This window comes from Pangasianodon hypophthalmus, chromosome 22 (genome assembly GCF_027358585.1).
Source record: "Pangasianodon hypophthalmus isolate fPanHyp1 chromosome 22, fPanHyp1.pri, whole genome shotgun sequence".
Lineage (NCBI taxonomy): Eukaryota > Metazoa > Chordata > Actinopteri > Siluriformes > Pangasiidae > Pangasianodon > Pangasianodon hypophthalmus.
The window spans coordinates 13637309-13661236 of record NC_069731.1 but is presented as its reverse complement, the minus strand read 5'-3'; the positions used below and the strand labels follow the sequence as shown (position 1 = coordinate 13661236).

At 40.0% G+C, this 23928-nt stretch overlaps 2 protein-coding genes and 1 non-coding gene across 8 annotated transcripts; all 3 read right to left on the bottom strand.

Moving 5' to 3' along the window:
• Positions 1-219: 219 nt before the first annotated feature.
• On the bottom strand, positions 220-10631 carry cmbl (carboxymethylenebutenolidase homolog (Pseudomonas)). Of its 3 annotated transcripts, XM_026937944.3 has the most exons (7): positions 10476-10575; positions 9243-9257; positions 5400-5614; positions 5081-5188; positions 4253-4395; positions 3315-3406; positions 220-3203 (listed from the first exon to the last, which is right to left on the bottom strand). In XM_026937944.3, exons 3-7 carry the CDS (start codon positions 5612-5614, stop codon positions 3024-3026), a joined length of 738 nt encoding a protein of 245 aa, XP_026793745.1. In that variant the 5' UTR covers positions 9243-9257; positions 10476-10575; the 3' UTR covers positions 220-3023. The 3 variants fall into 3 exon arrangements, with proteins under 3 accessions (XP_026793745.1, XP_053083875.1, XP_026793744.1); XM_026937943.3 differs by lacking the exon at positions 9243-9257 and having other exon boundaries at positions 1361-3203; positions 10476-10631; XM_053227900.1 differs by lacking the exons at positions 5081-5188; positions 9243-9257 and having other exon boundaries at positions 10476-10631.
• Positions 10632-11407: 776 nt separating this feature from the next.
• Positions 11408-11481, bottom strand: trnat-agu (transfer RNA threonine (anticodon AGU)). The gene has a single exon. It is a non-coding gene; the product is annotated as a tRNA-Thr (tRNA).
• A 2503-nt stretch (positions 11482-13984) lies between these two features.
• On the bottom strand, positions 13985-23516 carry klhl15 (kelch-like family member 15). 4 transcript variants are annotated; one of them, XM_034298205.2, is made up of 5 exons: positions 23046-23096; positions 20933-21020; positions 20249-20351; positions 18948-19659; positions 13985-18259 (listed from the first exon to the last, which is right to left on the bottom strand). In XM_034298205.2, exons 3-5 carry the CDS (start codon positions 20266-20268, stop codon positions 17150-17152), a joined length of 1842 nt encoding a protein of 613 aa, XP_034154096.1. In that variant the 5' UTR covers positions 20269-20351; positions 20933-21020; positions 23046-23096; the 3' UTR covers positions 13985-17149. The 4 variants fall into 4 exon arrangements, with proteins under 4 accessions (XP_034154096.1, XP_026793964.1, XP_026793963.1 ...); XM_026938163.3 differs by having other exon boundaries at positions 22931-23066; XM_026938162.3 differs by lacking the exon at positions 20249-20351 and having other exon boundaries at positions 23046-23516.
• Between the last annotated feature and the right edge of the window lie 412 nt (positions 23517-23928).

The window sequence follows — 23928 nt, the reverse complement described above, 5'->3', positions numbered from 1 at the left end:
CTAGCTCAAGCATGTAACATTATCTAGCAAAAGACCTATGAAAAAAATTTCAGGATATAGTTCATTTAATGCCTAGTTATCTTTTTAAGGCCTAATTTTGCCAGTGCAAACTGATTATTACAATACATGCACACTTAGAATACAGGTTCAGAAATGCTAAATGTCTTACAGTAAAATCTAATACCATTGTCACCATTACCTGTACTTATACACAGTAAACCACATCATGGTAATAAAACCATTGTATGATTTATTAAAAAAAAAAATAATAATGAAGTCAATTATCAAATTATCCAATTATTAGTTAAGTCAACAAAAGCATTGCTATTTCATTTTAACAGATTTCTCATTGACATGATTTGAGTTTCTGATTGACAATTCTCCCATCAACACATTTCTGCCATCTGGAATCCAGGAATAGTATTATAGAGTAAAATAATGAAAGTACCTTATAAAGCACCCATAGCACTAACTTAACTAACCCTTAACTTTAAGATAGAAAGGAAAATGATGCTATTATGTATCAGGATAGCCACATTCTCTAAGAAAATAATTTTCAGTCTTTGTACCTACTAGGTTGGTTAATGCAATCACACAGTAGAACATTGTCACGTATCTACCATACCTATGAAACATTACAATATAACTAATCTAAGTATAGTATAGTAATACACTGTATGGCCAAAAGATTGTGGACACCTGACCATCATACCCTTATGTGCTTTCTGAACATCACTTTGCAGATTTAGTTCCCCTATTGCTGATACAATAACCTCTACTCTTCTGGGAAGGTTTTGCACTAGTATTTGGACCATGGCCTGGGGTATGTTGGCATTCCAGTTCATTCCAAAGGTGTTCAGTGGAGTCAAGTTCAGGGATTTGTGCAGGGCACCAGTGTTCTTCCACTCCAACCTTGCTAAACCATGTTTTCATGGATCTCACTCATGTTCCAGTGAAGGCAAATTGTAATACAACCGCTTACAAAGACATCGAACACAATTTTGTGCTTCCAACTTTGTAGCAACTGTTTGAGGAAGGCCCAAATATTGGTGTTGATGGTCAGGTGACCACATACTTTTGGCCATATAGTGTATATCTGTGTCTGGGGAGAATGCATAGTATAAAGGATTATCACTCTAAATTAATGCATTACACTATTTCTAAAAGTAAAATATGATCAACACATCTCCATAACATACAACTGCATATGTTACCCCAGTCTCACAGAGATGTCAGTTAGTAAAGCTTCTCTCTGTCTATCTCAGTGAGCTGTACCGAGTGACCCCTCTCCCCTCCCTCAGCTCCTCCTGCTCATCTCACCCCCTTTAAAATGAAAAGAACAGGGACAACCACACAGGAATCATTATAACAGTGGGAGGAATATGCTCCATTTTTATCACAACCTATCTCTTCCTTCACAGATGCAAGCAAAGCAACCTGCATATCTGAAGCAGGCACATAATCACATACAGCCTCAGTTGTATCAGCAGTTGAAAACAGTGACATTGACCATTCTTGGCCAGATTCTATAAGCATGCACGGTCTGAATTTTGTTTCTTTAGATTTCATATTGTGGTATGTAAAAATGGACAAAGGGACCTCAGAGATCTAAAGCTAATAATAAATTTTAAAAACATGTTATTTAACAAAAGAAAAACATATAATCATTTACATGGTGAAGCTTTCTGTATGGGGACATTTACTTAACATTTAAGGAAGGAATCTCTAGTGTCGGTTTGTAACAATTAATTTTCTATGGGAAAGTGTTTACCACAGGAACACTCTAGTTTCTCAAAAATATGATAAGCTGCATTTTTTGTCTTAACATCAAGAGAGGGGGAAAAAGAGGCTAGAGAGGGAAGACTGTTTTTTGTAAGTGATGACAGCAAATAACTCGCTGACATTCCGCAGCATTATATGCAACTATAAACGATTAAAAAGCACAATGTGTTGTTCATTAATAAATTTTTTTCATTGTAATCTTTGGCAAATCGCTGTGGCATAAGAGGAATAAGAACCCTTTGGGATGTGCCATTATTGGAGAATAATCTTCAGTATGGTAATCTCAATCATCAATCTGCACTGTGAAACATCAATGAATAAAAGGGAACCAGTTCCACTTGCAGGCATACATGCCCATACCCTAACACTACCTCCACCAGGCTTCACAAGATGACGTACTATCATTCAGATCATGAGCACTTCTTTCCCTTCTCTTTACTTGTCTCTTCCCCTGATTCTGGTAAAACAGATTCTTGTTCCATCTGTCCATCTGATGTTGTTTCAGAACTTGCACGTTTTTTCATTTGTTTTTTGGCATTTTTATGTCTACCTTTAGTCTTCCTCTCTCTGAGGCTTACGGCAGACCAACTGTATTTACTCTGGTGAAGTCTTCTCTTAATTGTTGACTCTGACACAGATACGCCTACCTCCTGGAGGGTGTTCTTGATCTGGCCAACTGTTGTAAAGGGGTTTTTCTTCACCAGGGAAAGAATTCGTCTGTCTTCCCCCTCAGTTGTTTTCCGTGGTCTTCCGGACCTGTGGTTGTTCATGAGGTCACCAGTGTGTTCTGCCTTTTTAAGAATGGACCAAATAGTTGATTTGGCCACACCTAATATTCTTGCTATCTCTCTGACTGATTTGTTTTCATTTTTCAATTTAATTATGGATTGCTTCACTGGCAGCGACAGCTCTTTGGACTTCATATTGAAAGTTAACAGCAACAGATTCCAAAAGCAAATGCCACAATTTAAGTCAACTCTTGATCTTTTATCTGCTTACTTCTAAGGGCAATAAACTTGCTAGGGTATTTTATGAAACCTTTATGTGCAACTGTTGTTACTGAACCAAATGTCTTTTAAGGAGAGTGTGTGATGATTTAGTCATGTATTATACTATAGTAGCTTCACGAATGCAGTGTGCACTTTGGACACAAACACGTCCTGGGTCATCAACAAGAGTGTCAGAGTGGGTAAGAGTGGGTAAGGAAACTTTTACTTTAAACCAGATAATTTGCTCTAATTTTACATGTACTTATTTAACCAGTTAATCATGTCCTCCCGAGCCTCCTGAATGAAAGGTCTGTCTGTCGGATTGACGTCTTCCCGTTTACGATGCACAAATCCGTGAGTTTGGTTGGGGAAAACCTTCACTTCGAAGTCAACAGTGCACTTGTCCTTCAGTTTTGCCTCAAGTGTTGTCACCTTGGTTTAAGAAAAGAAAAAAAAAAAAAAAAAAGTAAAATATAATTAACATACATTATAATTACCAATTTATAATTCCTGTTGACTGCAACCTGTAGCTGTATGTCTTACCTGGTCAAGTGGTATCACTGTGTCGTTTTCACCAAAGATGAACAGAGTCGGACATTTGAGTTCATAACTATCCTCTCTCTCTTTAATGATCCCTGCAAAGATGATATTACTTGGGTAAGTGTGATAAGCACATACTAAGGTAAGTTACTCAAGGTAATGTAAGTCCTTACATACTGTACTCAAGCATGGTTTGCAATTGTCCACTCTACTGCCACATTACTTCTCTTTGTTGGCAGTGGTGGACATTTCTATGGTTGTGGGTGGGGCTTTGTTCTGGAACCACCCCTTTCACTTTGTGGCACAGGCAGAAACCACTGAATGCAAGTGTTCTGCGTTTTATTTTGGTGACTGAATTCATTTAACTTGTTCTCTTATTAAACACTACTGTAACTGTACTAGCAATGTTTCCCCTATGACATCAGTGTGACAGGCATTCATTAAATGTGCAAATATACCTCACTTTTGCCATGCAAAAGTGTGCACACAACTGCTGTGTGTGTGGCATTGTTCATGCACTCATTGCATGCATATCTTATGTCCGTTTATATATCCCTGTCCATTTGGTTTCCAAGTCAAACTGTAAAATTCGGTGCTCCATTTCTCTTTAAAACTTTCTCCTGTCAGTGTGACTGTAATCCTGATCTGTGTTTTAAACCAAAACCAGTCACTGTACATTCAAAAGTATTTACTCATCTAGAAAATCCAGAAGACTGGTACTCAAAATAGACCCTTCGGTAGGTTTAAAGAGGTTTTTAAGATTCAAACACTATTACAGTTATATTAGCCTTGTAGCCCCTGTGCAAAAAAAAAAAAAAAAAAAAAAAAAGAAAAAGGTCAGACACCAAACATGTCTTGGTCAATTGTTGTACTGGGGAAACTGTGTACATCCTTTACCAAATGTATAACTTTACATCCAAAAAGGACTACAGGTGAGTTACCATAAACTGAAACCCCAGCCTTGACTTCAGGATATTGGAGGGCTATGTAGTGTGTGGCCACTCCGCCCCAACAGAACCCTACCACTCCAATCCTTTTAGCTCCACGTTGTTCCTTGAGATATTTCAAAACCACATCCACCTCCCTAAGTAAATAAAAAATGCATAATTAATGAGTTCATTACAAAAAGGTGGCTCAATGGTTAAGGATTTAGACTATTGATTGAAAGGGTGCGAATTTAATTCCCACCACCAGGTTGTCACTGTTGGTTCTTTGAGCAAAGCCTTGACCCTGAATCCTGTCTCAACTGTATTAATGACATCAATCAAATGTGTAAATACCAAAGGTATGTGGTTACTTGACCATCCCAGCCATATGTTGTCCTTCCCCAAACTGTTCCCACAAATTTGGAAGCACAGAATTGTCTAGAATGTCTCTCTATGCTGTAGCACCAAGATTTCCCTTCACTGGAACCAAGGGGCCCAAACCTGTTCCAGCATGACAATGCCCCATGGTCCATAAAGGTGGTTTGCCAATGTTGGTGTAGAAGTACTCGAGTGTCCTGCACAGAGCTTCAAACACCTTTGGGATGAACTGGAAAGGAAACTGTGTACCATGCCTGATCTCACTAATGTTCTTGTGGCTAAATGGGCAAATTCCCATTGCCACTTTAAAAAAGCTAGTGGAAAGTAAAGACTAAATCTGGAATGGTATGTTCAACAAGCACATATGGATGAGGGTATGATGGATTAGGTATCCACATACTTTTGGCCATACAGTGTATAACTGTAGGGCATGCCAAAGATTGAACATTTTGATTAATGTTTAACTTGTTGATGTTGGTAGGTTTTTTGTCTTCAAGCCACTCCTGAAATGTTGACCAATCACTTGAAGGACTCCATGGCTCCTTTCCAAGAAAGAAGTCTGGGCAAACAGCACTGTAATCAGGAGGGAAGGGGGGAAACCCAGGTAAGCTCATACAGTTCATTCTGTAGTTGCATAAGATACCATTTATGGCTAAATTAAATAAATAAAGAATTTGTTTATATTTGTGCACTTATTCTGATGCGTGTTTCAAAATTGCTCATTTTGCCACATACTTGGTTACAATATGAATATTAATTTGGCATAAAGAAATAAACATATTACACATATCCATTTGAAGCGAGCATGTCAGCCATGTATCTTGTATTGGGTAGTTGCCATCCAAAAATGTCCTGAATTACAATGACTGCTTTGTCTGTTGGTGCTTTAGGTTTCACCACGTAAGCTTTAACATGCTCAATCTGAACCTCCTCGCCAAGGCTGCCATATTCCATCCTGTCCCCAATGTCACACGGGCATGGCCTGGCTTCATTTGCCATCTAAAAATTGAAATATGTTTTTATATAGTAAGTAAAAAAAAAAAATACCTGTTGCGCTGTAGCATTTACACAAAGTAAATACATTTCATTGACATGCAATGATTAGAGAATATGAAAATCTGAGCCACTGTTGACTTCCCTTCATGACTGAGAAGTGTGTGTAGTGGAAAGTCTTTTACTCCATGCACACCCAACCTCCACAGTAATAACAATATACACTATATGGCCAAAATTTGTGGACACCTGACCATCACAACCATATGCTAGCCCTTCTCAAACTGTTTCCACAAAGTTGGAAGCACAGAATTGTATATAATGTCTTTGTATTTTGCAGTATCAAGATTTCCCTTCACTAGAACTAAGGGACCCAAACCAGTTCCAGCACACCAATGCCCTGTGCACAAAGCAAGGTCCACAGAGATGGAATGCGAGCTGCATGACGGGCCTCTTGGTCCGACATCAGCGCATGACCTCACTAATGTTCTCGTGGCTGCATGGGTGCAAATCCTCACAGCCACGCTCCAAAATCTAGTGTAAAGCCTTCCCAGAAGAGTGGAGGTTATTATAACAACGGGAGGGCTATAGCTGGAATGGTATGTTCAACAAGTACATATGGGTGCAATTGGTCAGGTGTTCAGATGGATGGATTCGTAAATTTTGGCTGAAATTGTTGAATTCAAATAAATATGCATAGTGTTTATGGTATATTAACAAAATGTCCAAAATCAAAGCAGTAAACACATGGCATAGCTAATGATCTCAAATGCAGTATGTAAACTACATTTAAAAAGCATGCAAAGATCAAGAACAGAATTTGCCTGTTAAATGGAACACTTACATTTCATTATTGCTAATCAGGTTAGCGACATTAAATTCACACTTGTATACCCTACTGTTGGTCATTTTTGCATATATATGGTAAGCAGAGTGAGGTTTTTGTACTGGCGCCTTATTGTGATATGCCTGACACTTGGTTGTGGGATATGACGCTACGTTCCATACCCATGTGATCGTGACTGCACCCTATGCCTTCTGAATGCTACACCCTCCACGGGTGTGATTAGTAACAACCAGTTATAAAGCCATAGCTTCTATTTGACTGTTGCACAATCACTGACATTGTCATCATTACACATGATATTCATTGGTGGAGTTTGACAATCACGTCTCCAAAGCTAGCACTGGAAATATAATATAAGCTGTGGAAGCAATGGAAGTATAATATACGCTGCCTCCACCAGAACTTAATACACTATACCCTTAAATTGTTTCTGCGAAGTTTAAAAAAATAATTATAATTTCTGCTTGGGTGAGTGGGCACAGGACTTTGCCATAGAACACCATGTGCTTTCAGCTCTGACCTAAGCTGCAAGTAAAAGAACAAGGAGGAACCTGGCAAGCCGAATACATTCTTGATCTCACTGAACAAACATAACCTCTCTAATTACAAGTCCCTTGTTGTGAAATAGAAGAATGACTGTACCAACTAGAGAAAATATTACAGTGCACTTCTAATTTCCATGCACGAAAGCTAGTAAGTATGATCATAATGTAATTTACATTGCTTGTCAGATACAGGAATAAAACAAACATCTTTATGTTTCTAGAAATGCACCATATTATCCTAATGTATTACAGGATACAGGAATGTAAGGATCAAACCAATTGACTAACAGCCCAAAAACAAATGACCAAAAATAAAATTTAAAATTAGGTCCTGCTAGGCCACAATATTTTTCCCCCTCGGCAGAGTAGATTTAGACACATTTTAGAAGTGGGTGTTTCTTATTCCAAATAACTTTAGAAACAGCAGAGTGAAGTTGATTGGAGGGGAAAGAGGAAGTATAGACATAAAATTTACTCTGGGCAGCATATTCATTTTGATAATTGAGATATGGGCCTGCAGAGACATGGGTAAACTAATCCACCTGTCCAAATCTACCTAAGCATTACTGAAAACTTCCAGATAATTATGTTTTACAATGTGGTTTATTGAGGAGAAATTTTCAATTTTGATTTTACAACAGGGATATGGGAGGAAGCAAGCAGATTTTGACCAGCTAATTTTGAATCCAGATAAAATTCCAAATTCTTCACAAATGGAAAAAAGAAGCTGAGTAAATTGTGATGGATTTTCTAAAAATAAAAAATAAAATTATATATCAAACATCTGTACATAAGGCTAGATGAGTGTTATGAATAGAAATTGATGAGAACTTTGTAGATTGGTGTATCATCAGTGCAAAAGGTTCAAGAGACACAGTAAACAATCCAGTACCAAGTGGACATTCTTAATAAGTGGATCCAGAAATTGGAAAAAGATAGAAGCAAGTTTGACCAGTTGAGATGATTGCAGAGAAAATGGCATAGAAGACCTCAATCATATGAATTACACCTACTCCAAAACCCACTGCATCCAAGATGGACCACAAGAAAGACCACTCCAGTCTGTCAAAGGCTTTGATAGTGTCTAGAGAAAGCATGACCATTGATGTTTTATTGTCCACTGAGGCCTTAATTATATGCAAGTCTCCTAACATTATCTGCTGCTAATCTTAATTTAATAAATACCCTTTTGGATCACAATTGACTAGAAAGGGTAAGTGGTCCTGTAGATATGGAGCCAGGAGCTTGGCATAAATATTTAGATTTTAAGACTAAGATGGTGATAATTGGCACAGCTTCCTGGGTCCTTTTCCTTCCTCAAAAGTAGAAAAATTATGGCAAAAATTATTGACATACCATAAGAAACTGCCCAATTTAATTTAAAAAAAAATCAATCATATCAAAAAGAAAAGGACACAGCTGTTCCAAGACGTTTACAGAATATTTGGGAAGAACTCCATCCATGCCAGACAATTTACCCTTTAGGATGTAAAAGGATGTTTCTTTCTGCTCTTCTAGTGAGACTGGATTAACGAGATTGAGTCCATTATAGAAATCTATGGCATGTCCAGAAATTTTTTAGAAGCAATTATTTATTTGGGATCAGGAGTATCTTAACCATCTGCAGTTTAAATAGCGGAAATGTCTGCAAAATGTTCACTAGCCCTGATTCTCTTAGCAAGACGATGACTAGGCCTGGCACCATGAAAATAATATAGATGTCTCATCCTGTGGATTTGAAATTATGCGCATTGTTTTATAATATTACTCTTCTTTTTTATTGCATCCCACTGTGGGGCAACCGGTTCTGAGAAATTTTGCTGAGTCAAGTCTGCTTCAAGATTTTGTCATCCGAAAGATCTAGTCTTGCATAGGATTGAACAAAATCGGATAGTATTACTCCTTATAAATCCCTTAAAAGCATTCCATAATATGCTGGGATCTTATATCATTAAAGGTAATAAATTCACCAAATTCTGTTATGAATTGAGATTTAAAGACACTATTTTTTTTCTGTGTTCAAATAGGTCAAACTAGGTTTTATGGGGCCTGTATGCCAGGTGAACTTTGCTACTCTGCTGTTTAATCAGTAAGCGTACAAGTTGACCACAGCTGAACCCAAACTCCAAATCTGCACGTACATGCTTCTTGCTCGCTTTCAATGAAGCATATGAATTATCTGTATGCTCTTTAGTTAAGACAGTCTGTGTGATCCATTTGGATTTTGCTGCATTTCACTTACCGTGATTGTTTGGCACTGAAATGGTGGAAGTGAAAAAGGAACAGGGTCAGAAACTGGGGAGGTCGAAGAGGAAAACACTCATTTATCTGAACATGGCCCCTTTAGAAACACCCACAGAGACTTGAGGTTGCAATTTGTCATTCCCAACCTCAAAGCAGTTAAAGCCAAACGCCCCTTCAACTTGAAACTCCTACTCGTCAGCTTGGAGTAGTTTGTTCCTTCTCTGTTTACAGAGTGACGTCAAACCAACATGGCTGCTCACAGCCTCACAAATAAACAATGCAGCACCCAATACCCTTAAATTTGTTATGCTGTATACCCAAGTATTTGCTTTAGAGCAACTAACATACATATTCGCTTGTTAAATCAATAACCCTGACTATATACTACGCTGTCTGAGGAGGAAAATGTACATAACAGTTAGCTGGCTAGCTTGTTGCTAACAAAAGACGAACATGGAGGCGGCCGTGTTTTTGTTACACCTCGCAGGTCGAATGTGCCGAGGTGAAAAATGGCGCCATTTCAACCTGCAAATTACCACTTAGAAGACAAGTCTAACGCGGATTTGTTGGATTTTCCACCCAAGTATGTATCTCTGCGGCCTGGAGCCACCTCCAATCGGGCTACACACGGAATGGGTTAGAGAAGATAGCCCAAAAAATCCGCAGCAGCTGCAGCCGCAATGCGCTAACACACGATAACATACCTGGCCATTTGGAGCTAGCCTCTCATATTTACAGCTCTGCAGCCCTTTAGCTGAGTGGAATCCCGTTTTGCAAAATCTACCTCAAGACTTTGTCATCTAATAGATCGAGTAATAATACTCTTCTTTTTGATCCGTAAACGTTGTACTAAAACGTGATGAATTAAGTTCGAATTAACTCGTTTCTGAGGACGTGCACTAGCGACGCTCCACAGGCGCACAGGATACGCGCGGCAGCCATCTTGTGTACGCGTACGCGTGGTTAATAGCAAGTATAATCCAGCCTTTATAACCTTTACTGCGCCCGGACCCGATCAGATTTACGTTACTAATGCAGCAAACTACTTATTCAGCCAACCCTAAAAGCTAGATAACTACCCTTCGGTATCATTGTTTATGTCAAACTCGAAAACGTACGCGCTTCTTGCTCGCTTTCATGCACGGATTTACGCAAAACTACAATGAATTATGCATTAGTTGGGTGCTCTTTAGTTAAAACAGTCTATCTGATGCGTTTGCATTCTACTTACCGTGGATATTTGACACTGCAACTGTAATAGAGAAAAGTGAAGAGGCTCCGAAACTGGGAAGGTCGAAGAGGAAAACACACCTTTATTTGAGCGTGGCCTCTTTAGAAACGCCCACAGAGAACAGTTGTTGGATTTTTCCACCAAAGCAAGCTCCAAGTGGGCGGGGCTAACACCAGATGGGCGGGGCTAGCACATACTAGGCTACCTATGGATTACGGTTAGGGTTAGGGAAGATATCCCATAAAATTATCCTTTACCGAGACGTGCTATGTTAACATTTTAACATGCTAGCGCATTTGAAGCTAGCCTGACATATTTGGAGCTGGTACCGGGCTGCAGAGATGCACGTCTCGGATTTTCTGGACACCACTATAGCAGATTATAACTGCAATACGCAGTACAGCCACTAGATGGCGACAGTCTCAACGCTTAGGAGTGAATGGCTCTAAGAGGCAGAAGTCACAGACAGCACTAAGACATAACTGGGTGTGTCCAAAACAGAAGCTGCCTTCATTTCTCGATGGCTTGCTGTCTGATAGGGAAAGTCTTCGAGGTTTAAGCTCCGCCCACTTAGTACGATCACGTGTAATATATATCCCTGGCTAAGCTTCCTTCCTGTTATATATGTGACTGGTGTTATTATATATATTTCCTTCATAACCATCATAAGCCACACTTTGCAAAGTGGAAACATATTAAAACACACTGTATTTTTAAAATGCCCGGTTATGTAGAATAGGGAGGCATTTCGGGTTCGGCTTGATGAACTTCACGTGTTTACTCATAAATAGGTAAAAATGTAACCTCAGTAGTAAGTGAGTAGTAGAAACAAAGATATAGGTCACAGTCTTACTCATTCTCTGTTTCTTAAACTAATGATGGGCGTGTTTGTTTGTTTGTTTGTTTGTTGGTTCTGCTTTTTAAAAGACAAAAGGCACCGCTGGGATTCGAACCCAGGATCTCCTGTTTACTAGACAGGCGCTTTAACCAACTAAGCCACGGCGCCACGGTCAGCGCTCGAGCATGAGAGTCAGAAGAGTGCGTTTGTGTAATTTAACTGTCAACCGTTAGCAAGTTATGTTGTTTGTCATCAGATAATGCTAATATAGTTCTAGAAAATGTATATAGTAAAACTAAATGATCTAAGGTAAATTAACAAAAGAAATACCAGCGATACCTGTAGTTTAAACAAAGCCCACTCCCTAAACTTGTTAAAATGTTTGTTAGGCGAGGCACCTGGAAACAAAGCACTATGGTTTGGCGGATTAGCTTTATCGCTAAATGTGATTTAAAGAGATTATTTGCTGTTTGTGCTTTCAGTCTTTGAAGCCCTCTGTGGTATGTTATCCAGAAACAAACTTTATGTACAACTGGTGTGTTCCTTTTGAAAAATACACTATACTACACATTTACATTTACACTAATGAAAAAATACACTACACTACACATTAATATTTACACTAATGAAAAAATACACTACACTACACATTATTATTTACACTAATGAATGAATTTTTAATTTGCATATTTGCATGTACACTTACCAAATACTTTCTTAGGAACACTATACTAATTGTGGGTAGGGCCTCCCTTTTCTCTCAAAACAGCCTCAGTTCTTCATGGTATGGATTACACAAGAGAAACATTCTTTTGAGATTCTGGTCCATGTTGACATTTCTGCAATTGCTGCAGATTTTCCAGGTGCACTTTCATGCTGTGAATCTCCCATTCTACCACATCCCAAAGGTGTTCTCTTGGATTCAGATCCAGTGACTCGGAAGCCACTCGAAGGCCAGTGAAGAACATTGAACTCATTGTTACGTTCATGAAACCAGTTTGAGAAGACTTATGCTTTGTGACATGGTGCATTATCATGCTGGGAGTAGCCATTAGAAGATAGGTAAATCCATGAAGGGATGCACACGGTCAGTAATAATACTCAAATAGGCTGTGGTATTCAAGCGATGATTGATTGGTATTAACAGGCCCAAAGTTTACCAAGAAAACATTCCCCACACCATTACACTACCTCCACCAGCCATGGTCCATGCATTCATGCTGTTGGTGCCAAATTCTGACCCTACCATCTGTCTGCCTCAGCAGAAATCCAGATTCATCAGACCAGGCTACATGTTTCCAGGCACCAACGGATACTTGGGAACGTCCCAGTGCACACGCCTCACCTTCACCAGTCATGAGCTTCCCAATGCCCCACATTGAATCAGGCTTCAGTAGCCTGAGTTCTGGTTACAACCTGAGTCCACCAAGGTGTGCTGTGTACTCCCTTGTATACTCACTGGTATACAGTAGGTTTGTTCTCGATCAGGGGAGGCCTGTGGCGCATCAGGGATCCAGATCAGTGTTCCCTCGTGGAAACAGGAAGCTTGAAATGCCTGGCTTCCCCACAGCACCAGCAAACTTGCCCGGGCTTTGGCCCAGTCCTGGGGGGCATGGGAGGTTCCCCCCTGTGTGGAGAGAGAGGAAGCATGGAAGGACATTAGAGAGGAAGAGTGGGTAGAAAACCAGGTCCGGGGACTGCAGGGGCTGTGGGACTGAGCCGAAGTGCTCAGAGAGACCACATTCAGTGGAAATACAGGGCAAATGCTTGGAAACCCAATTCTGGTCCTTGTCTGCATGTTTGCAAGCTCAGTGGTGGAGAGTGTGGTTTGGCACTGCAGTTCCCCAGATGGTGAACGATGTGAAAAACCCAGAGCACCTTGGGAGAAATGTAAGGAACTAAGATTCAAGTGCCATACTGAGCAACATAACAGCTCATAGCTGACAGCATGGAATTAACGGATAACAAGGCTAGCAAACTAACAAGGGAATCCAATTCATGTTAGAGTTCCAAAAGGTGTAAAAGTCTAAAATACACTCATCACAGCTGTGAAGAAATTAAAGGAGATGATGGGATTCTATCACAGCTTTGGAGGACATGTATCTTTGACCATAGTCACAAGCTATTACACAGATAGCTCCATGGTGCATGAGGTCTGACAATTGTATGAGTCAAGAAAATGGACAAAAAATGATGGAGATATCACAATGGTATTTATGGTTAATATGTCATACAGTCTTCGTGACTTTGTTGAAGGTCTCGGCATGTGTGCATACATGCATAAGAGGGTATCCAGGTGATACTCACCACCCCCTGGCAGTTAGGGTGTTTAGAATACAGCTGCTTTTATTTCTTCAGTAATCAAAAAACTATAGGCTATAATACAGCTATAAGCTAATATAGATAAGAATACTGTGATGTCATATATTTCATTACATTTCTATCCTATAATGTTGAATGTTTTATGTTTTTGAAAACCTACCACCTGATATTGACTCAATAAGTACACTGTTCTGTGTGTTATGCATTATAGTCTCTACTGCTTTCAGTCAATAAGAATACCAGTTCATGGCAGTGGATTCAGACATGAGCTAGACTTGACTGGATGGTGTATGCTTATAAAACCTTAGTGACTTTAAAAAAAATTAATTAATTTTTAAAAAAAGACCACTGAAAAACTGAACAATAGGAACATTTATTTCAGGAAAGAACTTACAAAGTCTCCAAGTAGCAATAGACCATCAGATCACAGTAAATACATCAGTAATCTGATTAATGCTCAAGTACAGTTTAGATACAGGGCTATGTTTTATTAAACTGGATTTGTTTATTCAGATTATTTTGCAGAAGGATATATGTGACAAGGATAAATCTAAATTGGATAGACCTGTGCATTTTTTACCTTAAGCTGCACAGCAGAAACCCTTTCAGGCTTTAGTTTGGTGTCTATATGTACATGACACTGACAGCTGGTTGTGGAAAAAGAAAACATGACCCACAAGACAGAGACATGAGGGAGTCAGTATTTGAGGAAGTTCAAACCAGTACCATACATAATATCAGTACAAAGCCAATGAATCCAAGGGGGAAAAGATACGAGGTAGGCATGTACTGATATTAAAATAAATAATTTAGGTTTATAAAAGTCTATAACGTATAGAACTATACATTAACATTACTATTATGGGATTGCCTTCTTCAAGAAGAAATGCAAATATGAAGCCTTAGAAAAAGCTGCCTTCTGAATTGGACAGAGCTTAGCTTAGGAGCACAAGCGCTGCCCAAGGTGCTACCTATCTAGACAGGCTCTACCTTTGAGGTGTCGAAAATCATAATGTATTGTATTGTATAACCGCGCATGCCTAATGGAAAGCGTAATAGAGAAGATGAGAATTGAGTGTTACTACATGAAAGTCAACTGACTGGGTAGAACAATCTCATGAATAATGTGTAGCTGGACAAAAAAAACAATGCGTTAAGTAAGACTGTGGAATAGCCAATATACCTTATATAGATAATGATAGATGGTTCACTGATCTGCCTTTCTTCTGATGTGTTCAGGCTTTTAAGGCTAAATATCATTAAGCCATTTAATCTGGCAGCTTCCTATAGGTACAATTTGACTTCTTTCATGTATTTTGTCAAACAGTAATTAAACATTCATAATTAATAACTGTGCCTCAGTGACTAAAACTCTGTATGTGGACAACCTGTTTGTAAATTCTTTGCACATACTAAAGCTCTGTATGTGAAGAACCTGTTTGTAGACACGTGTGTATCTTTTGAGCCCTCAAAGACACCTATCCAATGTATTTGAGTGGGCACATGGTGCTCAAAGGTAGTTTTAGGATTATACTCAAATAGGTTTTAGATTATGTGAGCCAGCTAGAGATAATATTAATTCTAAACATTTACCAACATGACATAAAAATTCTCCCAGAAGTCCTGTCAGGTTAGGTCCTACACTATATGGCCACAAGTTTGTGCACACATGCCCATCACACCTATATGTGGGCCTTTCCCAACCTGTTGCAACAAGGTTGAAAGTACACAATTGCATAGGATGTCTTTGTATGCTGTATCATTACAGTTTCCCTTTGCTGAAACAAAGAGGCCCAAATATGTTCTGGCATGTCAATGGCCCTATGCACAAAGTGAGGTCCAAGAAATGGTTTACCAAGTTTCGAGTGGTCTCCTCACCCAACATCAGTGCCTGACCCTTACAAATGCTCTTGTGGATAGATAGATAGATGGACAGACAGACAGGCAGGCAGACTGAGGGGACTAGATCTGGAATGGGATGTTCAAAAAGGACATATGGGTGTGAGTGGTGAGGTATTAGCAACCTTTTGGCCATATAGTATATTAGCCAGCTAGCTAATGTTGACAGTAAAGATGGTAAACATTTATGAATATTACCTTGAGACATTCTCAGAAGTCACATCTGCTTGACCTTGCACATTCTCATCTATGGCCTTGCACTATTCGCACATTCGAATCCTGACAATACCACGGCCATTTGTGGCCAGGAGCTAAGTGAGCAAAACTAACCAATCACCGGCATCTGTGAAATCATGTTTGCAGAAGAAAGCTGATAGCGTTTTCCTCTCAGTGTGCTACACTGCCTTGTGCAGCACCTCGAAAATGATAATAATACTGAGTGTTATCAATGCACTGTCAGCTCAATTTGTCCAGCTACACATTCTAACCTGAGAAATTCATCCAAAGTGACCTCTCTGTGATTATTAATCAAATGTACAAAACAATACTATATAAACAGAGGTGGCCTTTAAATATGTTTCTTTACATATTAGACTGAAGACCTATTTTTTTATTTACCTAGGCATGACCCTGGCATGTCCCCTCCCACCCCGCTTCCCGAAAAAAAAAAAAAAAGAAAACGCATGTGCTTTAGCCCTTTGCTCATGAAACAAAACAGAACTGTGACAAAACTGAAAATAGCAGCTGGTTTATCTTAGTGGGATCAAGACAGGTCTACATCAAGTTAATAAATTAAACAGGGTTATAGTGTTAATATATCCGGCAGAGGTTAGTAGGAGATGGACATGAATATATCGCCTTTTCTCTCCTCTCATTCTCCCCTTTCATCAGTAGTGGAGGACCAGTGTTATTGCCTAGCATTAAAAAACACCCTTTACAGTGCGAAATTTAATCCACATCACAGATTAGTGTCACTATCTTTATAATCATAATCCAAAACCTTCTACATCTCATAGTGCGTGACATCAACACAAATGAATATTAAAGCAAAAACAAAAGAATATTTTTTGTTAAATGACATTTACAATGTCTATTTTTGTCCGGTTGTTCATAAGTGCAGCAGATTGCATCAGAGTTGGAAGTGGTAGAAGAAGCACATGCGTGTATCTATATGTGTGTGGGAGTGTGTGTACACATACAAAACTTCCTCAAACACCATTAAACAGAACAAGAGGGGAATAGGGCAATTTCACGATTAACAACGTGGTGGAAATGCACTATGCTGTTATTGTACAGGACATTACAATTACAGAACAGACTGACGTATTATCGTATTATGCACAAATAAAGTCCACAGAAATGTTTGCCATTTAAGTCCTCTTTAAATGAGAAAGCTAATTTTGGGGGGAAAAAAAGCTTAAACAGCTTAACCAGCAGTATTAACCAATCCCCCCTGACATCCCCCCCTACCTAAAAAGTATGGAGCTTTTTGTTCTTGAATAAGCACTGGCCTACTATTTAAAAGTGTAATCAGTATATGAAGACTACTTTCACATTTGTAAACGTTTGTTTTGTTTTTTGTTTTTTTTCACCCCCTCATCCTTCTCAGAGACCCTCAGCTGCAGCGCTTCATGTGTTCCAGGACATACTCAGGGAAGTGCAGGCTGCACACCTGCAAGCCATCCAGTTTGCAAGGCATTCTGGGATACTCATCCTCCTTCCACTTGTTCTCCTCAGGATCAAAGGTGAGTATAGAGTCACTGTAATGGCCATTGTAGCACAATCCGCCCAGCACCATGATCTGTTTGTCTAGCACTGCCACCCCATGCCCACTTCGCCCAATGGGCATGGAAGCAAGGATGGTCCATTCGTCCGTTTCTGGATTGTACACTTCCGTTGAAGGGCAGCCTTGGGATTCGAAAGATGCCCTCAGGATTACACAAACCCCACCGAACACATAAAGTTTCCCGTTGTGGGAGATCATCTTGTGGAAACAGCGTGCATAGTTCATCTTAGATTTGTTCTCCCAGCAGTTGGTAAGAATGGGATTGCGGCGCGTACGGTGTTCAGATGCTCCCTCGCGCTCGGGATCAAACACACACACCTGTTTGGAGGTGGAGGATGATGTGATACCACCGGTGATATAGAGTTTTCCATTCAACACCGTGCCCTCGTGGCCATATTTGTTAACTGGATACGGATCCACAAACTCCCACTTATCCTCTGCAATGTCATAGCGCTCTGTCGAGTAAAATGTCTCGTCCCGTGTCCGTCCTGCCACAGCGTAGATGAACTTTCCGATCACACCAACAGCAAATTCTGACCTAGGGACCGACATGTCTGCCATCCTCAGCCAGGAATTCTGCCTTGGATCGTAGCGGTAAACCTTGGATGATGCATGAAACTCTCCATCTGGCCCTAGTTCCTCACCTCCCAACAGGAAAGCAAAATTGTTGACGATGGCCAAACAATCAGGCCGAAGTGGAACTTGTGGACCTTCCAACTCCCACCAAACCTTGGGCCGATGCAGCAGGAGGATCTTGCTGTTCACCATGCTGTGACCGATCATCCCTCTGAACACAGCTGTCTGAGGCCGAACAGATCGGATCCGGTTGGACTTTGTCTCGGCTAGCGGCTGCTCATTCACCGAGTGAAAGTAGTTGAGTGCCTGGTCCACTTCCTGCCTCAGCTGACGGGAGTAACGATAGAACTCGGAGGTCTTCACCTAAGGAATAAAAGCAAGTCATGTAGACACTGTCATGATGTCAATTCAAATCCATTAACAAAGGCGTTTAAAATATCACTAATGAGTCATAACCTAGATAACCAACTCCACACATCTGTCTTCTCAGTCCACAGAGTGTGCACTGCTGTCTTCAAGACTGTCCCTTTCATTTAGGTGTAGGTACTGAGGAATTGATCCTTCTATACATTTCTGATAGGTATGGGCAAACTACCCACACATTTAGGTTTCTTAAAGTGCAAAAAACTCAAACTCTGAAGATTAAACACACCAGGCAACAATAAAAATGGTATTTCTACAGGACTTTTTCATTTTTTCAGGACTGCACTGTCTAATGTAATTTATAGAAAACCATAGAAACCAAAAACTTTACAATTATTAAGCAATCGTTTGTTTTCAATACAATGCTGATATTATAATTTGTAAGTGTTGTATGATTCACAATATTACTCCAATATGTAAAGCCTTATGTAAAATATCACTGGCATGATTGTTGCAGATTTATATTTATTATTATATTTATTATAATATTTATAGCATAAAATATATCAGTGGATCAAATAGAAAAATATGCCATATCCAAACTGAAAACAATCTAGCCTTTCAGGTCAATATCATTACTTCATGATCATCATATGATCTACACCCACTTTAAAGAAATCAATAATACCTTTTCAAACACTTGTGTTGGTGTCATGAGACCGAAGCGCAGGTTCTGCACCACAGCGTCCGTGTGTCTCCAGCGGCGTCGGTCATGTCTGAGCCAAGCCTGTACAGCCTCATACAGCTCAATCTCCGGGAACCGACTCAGCCTCTCACTGCCCAGGCACACCACTAGCTTCTCCAGGCTCAAGTAGGACAAAAAGTCTGGCCTGGCCATCAGAGGCACAAAGTTCTCCAGCAGGAAGGCGTCCAGCCGCTCCTGCACTCCCTCTACAGCCACACTGAAATCATCCAGCAACCTCATGACCTCAGCACAGTTCTCCAAGCAGATTTTGGCTAACAGGAAAGAGCAGCAGAACTCCACAGCCTCGGTGAGCTGCACATACATGGCCGCCTGCAGAATCTCCTGCACTGTGGGCATGCTGAGTTCCAACGAGCCATAATACATGAAGCGAAGGACGTGGCCGAAGCCAGCCGCTGTCAGCCCCTTCATATGGATCTTGTCCTGGTCACGCTCCCGCATATCTGCCGTGAACATGACCCGGAAGTAGTCACTCTGTGTGGCCAGCAGAGCTTTGTGGGCCTGGAAGTGATGCTCTTCTATCAGGAGTGTCACATCCAGCAGGAGGCGTTCCTCATACAAGGCTCGGAAGCCCGAGGACACGCTCCCATCATGCACCTGTGACAGGTACACCTCAACGTCCCCAGCCATTAAGCACCTGTAAGGAAAGAGAAATAACACCCCATTTTTAGAACACAAATTACTAGAACTCTGAATGTCTTCATAAAGAACTCTCTTTTCGCTGATGGACAGGGTAAGGGTACAAGCAATAAATGGGCTGCAATCAGTAAGTATGCACCTATAAAGTATCCTATAGGGCCATTGTACCTGATAAAATGGCAACTCAGTGTAAGTCACATTAGGAAAGTTGATTTCAGGTAACGGTTGGATTTAATGTTCTATATTTAAATGCATTATAAAAATAAGCCGATGACATCACAGAAACGATAACCTGCATCACAGCAACTGCTAAAGGACAAAATACTACAGTATTACCATAGCGTTATAAAACATCACTCTTCTTATAAAGAAAAATCATAAACTGTCACTCTAATTTTTTTTCATGAGCTGATATGATTTTGCAAACACAAAAAAACCTGACAGATGCTAAAGAAGCTTCTGGAAGGACTTCAAGAACATTCACACCTCAGCAGTTTGGGTTGTGATGCTGAGAGCCAACTTTGCTGCTCCACACTTTCTCTTTCCTTACACACATATACACACACATACACACATTGCACACTCACCTCTGATTGGCCACGGGCATGTCACTGGGGGGTGTCCGAGCCAATCAGAGGACAGTGGCCCTTTGTGTCCGTAGGAATAAAACCTCTTTTCTGAGGGATTCACCTAAATGACAAGTCAACAAATATTCATCTATATGACAAAATGCCCCAGTCAGTAAGTGCATGTGAAACATTCACAATAAATTTGCCAAAATATTGTTTGTCCTTTTTTACATACAGACATTCAGAGACACACAATGTGATGACATTTCTGTCATCACACTTCCCAAATGCTTGTATTGAAGAGCGAATTTCTTATTAGAATCCATCAAGAAAACAAAAACCATGAAGAGTTCCTGGAAATGAGAACAGCTAAACTTTGCATTATTGAGGGCTATTCAGTAGCTAGCTAATAAACTAGCTCTAGCGCCATAATCTCGGCTAAAGATGATTATCTCATGTTTAATGTTTGAAACCAATTTAATAAGATGTTACTCCTTAAATTAAATATGAGCCTTAAAAGAATATAGCAAACATAAAGCCTATCATCCAATTCCACCCCAATCTTCTACAAATAATTATTTCTTATAGCCTTATTTGGTTAATATTATTTTTCTCCATTGATAAACCAATTAGCTAAAAAAAAAATTAAACAAATGACAGACAAGTATTACAAAAAATAGTTCTTTGTCATTGTGCGGGTACCTTTTGGAGGCCTCCTGGCCGGTCGGCGGCTTCGCTGTCAGTGTGCTGAGAGGACGCTCACATTTCCTTTGCTTGTGTTTCCCCTGTTCTAATGTGTGAAAAACAGGGATTTTACTGCACTGGCAACATAAACACTCCCACACATTTCACACAGATTAAAAAAAATATTGCAACACTTTAGTAGATTATAAATAATGACATAATTTGAAGAAAAAAAAAAACCATGGTGCATTAACAGGTTATCAGTACACTCGAGTCGGAAACCGAGATTGGATAATATTGTTATCAGGGACACCTTTAAAATGCTTACTATCCGAATCCTGTACCTTTCTGTTTTGAACCAACATAAGGACAGCTGTATACAATTTTTTACGTGGATGCAATGTTGGCTATAATTCAACTGATAGCTTTATATTAATTCATTTGTTATAATACATTATCGTTTCTATATTAATAGCTAATTCACTTGTATGGCAGACGAGCTACACAATCTAAGCCTAATAATCAACACATTAAAACGTCTTTTAGAAAGAAAAATGTCTAATCATTGATGTGGTGAAGGTTTCTGTTTATCTGAACATTATTAATGGAAGGAGTCTCAAGTATCAGCATTTTGTAACAGTAAGTTTTGTGATGCTTCTTGGTAACATGACAATCTGCATTTTTCGTATTAATATTAACTTGGAAAACAGAGGCCAGTGAGGACTACTGTTTATAGCTGCTATAACATAAGTGATAACAGTGATAACTAACTTGTGATAACCAACAGTGATAAGGAACTTGTCTTGTGGACGTTCCGCGACATTAAATATGATTGGAAGTGGATAAAATCTACAGCATGCCATTCTTTAACAAATAAAAAAATTACAATTTTTGTGGTATAAGAGGAATAAAACACTTCAAGACATGCGGTTATAAACAAATTTTTGCAGTGGTAGCAGTAACTCTGCGTCTTGTCATGGCACAATGTTACTATGCAGTGTTTTATTCCTTACATAATAAAGTAGTAATTTATTAACACAATATCGTGATAATACTGTAAATCAGGATAAAAGGTTAGCTAATTATCACAACACTTAAAAGTTTCAAACATGCGACAGCAAATTCACAGCAAAACAAACGAAACTCCCATCACTTCTGTTCATGAAAGGGGAAAAGTAAACCTGAATAAAAGAGACAACCATGAAGTGACATTTACTCCATTCTCTCTCTCTCTCTCTCTCCTGTTCTCTTTCTTCTCTCATGTAAAATCACTTGGTTCCTCAGTTCCTTAGTGAAAGACGGTAATAAAGTCTACAATTCCTTGTAAAGCATGTCAAAAGTGTGATGAAGTGTGGTGACAGCATGACAACTAAAAAGCTCCAGCGCAAAGAGGTCACTGTGTTAATGTGACAGGAGTGACTCTGGTGTTTATATCGCGTGTTTAACGCAGGTGAAGGATTTACAGTTCCACACTCCATTACTCTTTAAGGAACAGACCTGCACAGAGCAATACAACACCTATCACCTATGGAGGTGACTTAAAGAAAACCACAAACACTGAGCCAATCATTGATTAATGAATTGAGAGAGAGAGAGAGAGAGAGAGAGAAACAGAGACAGACACACACAGAGAGAGAGAGAGAGAGACAGAGAGAGTGAGAGAGACAGAGAGGGAGAGTGAGAGAGAGAGTGAGAGAAACAGAGACAGACACACAGAGAGAGAGAGAGAGAGACAGAGAGACAGAGAGAGTGAGAGAGACAGAGAGGGAGAGGGAGAGAGAACGATAGAGAGACAGAGAGTGAGAGAGAGAGAGTAAGACAGAGAGAGTGAGAGAGAGAGAGAAAGAGTGAGAGAGAACGATAGAGAGAAAGAGAGAATGAGACAGAGAGAGTGAGAGAGAGACAGAAAGAGAAAGAGTGAGAGAGAGACAGAAAGAGAGAGACTCTGTGGTTGACTGTAGCACTGTACCCCAGCAGGTAAAAGGCATTAGCAGCTGTAATCAGTGTTACACTTACGGAGCTAAACCGCTTTAGTTACTACGACATGATTGACTATGACGTCATTTTCTCCCGGCTATACAGAGCACGAGCGGCGGTAGTATTATTCCTCACTGGTTAGAGGTTTAAATACCTCGGCGATGCGACTCCACACAACCCCGCTTCGACCACGGAGCCCGGGATCCTTCTGACATGGAGGGCCGCTGATTAAACTGTTTTAGAGATCAGAAAGACTGGAGGTAAAAAAATCATGATCGGTGCTGACATCTCGTCCGTACGCGACCCTGCGTGCCAACAAACCAACGTTACTTTCACGGAATTACAACATTATGTTTGCCTGCAGCCTTTCCAGCCATTCTAGAGGCCATATTATTGTCTGCACTGACGTCATTTCCTGCAGAAGATCCGGGCGACCGGAAGTGGTGGTGTTGGAGTGCAGGATAGAATGCCTGGCGGGGTGAGATTTAAAAACCGTAGGACGCGCCAGGGGGAACGTCATGATTATTAATGACGCAGTGCGAATAATCGACATGTGATTGGCTGAGGAAAGACGGTGTTGCTGGGGCAACCGCTCAGCTTTTGATTGACTGAAGATAAAGCTCTATAAATGATATTCGCTGTAAATTAATCCCCAGCGCGACTTCTCGACTCTGATTGGTCAGAAGGTGTTAATTAATTTCTACAGCAGCAGCTCTGACAGTAGTTCCGGCTGCAAGGCAAATCACAGTATTAGTATATCACTGCGCTCATTCTAATGCGACATTGTTTCCATGGGAAAAACTGATTTACAGGTGCATTAGGTGCATTTTCATTCCTTCTGTTGGAATTATTATTATTATTATTATTATTACCACCAAATAAGGGGTGATTTATACTTCTGCGAGCAAATCGATGCATCTTGCGCTAACGCTTGCGTGGGGTGAAGTCTTCCTAGTTGCACTTAACGTGTTCGTGTCCACTAGGAGGCAGAGTCGCATGAACCCATAGAGCTAAAAGATATAGAGCGCATACTAGTC

Excerpts from the sequence above, each read along its gene's own strand:
- cmbl (XM_026937943.3), bottom strand. The coding sequence starts at position 5,614 with ATGGCAAATGAAGCCAGGCCATGCCCGTGTGACATTGGGGACAGGATG. Across the intron at positions 4,396-5,080 it reads AAACCTACCAACATCAACAA|GGAGGTGGATGTGGTTTTGA; the intron begins GTTAAACATTAA and ends TTATTTACTTAG. Across the intron at positions 3,204-3,314 it reads CAGTGATACCACTTGACCAG|GTGACAACACTTGAGGCAAA; the intron begins GTAAGACATACA and ends TCTTAAACCAAG.
- klhl15 (XM_026938162.3), bottom strand. The coding sequence starts at position 23,106 with ATGTCAGAAGGATCCCGGGCTCCGTGGTCGAAGCGGGGTTGTGTGGAG. Across the intron at positions 21,021-23,045 it reads TGTGGAGTCGCATCGCCGAG|AACAGGGGAAACACAAGCAA; the intron begins GTATTTAAACCT and ends TTCACACATTAG. Across the intron at positions 19,660-20,932 it reads GGCCAGGAGGCCTCCAAAAG|GTGCTTAATGGCTGGGGACG; the intron begins GTACCCGCACAA and ends CTTTCCTTACAG.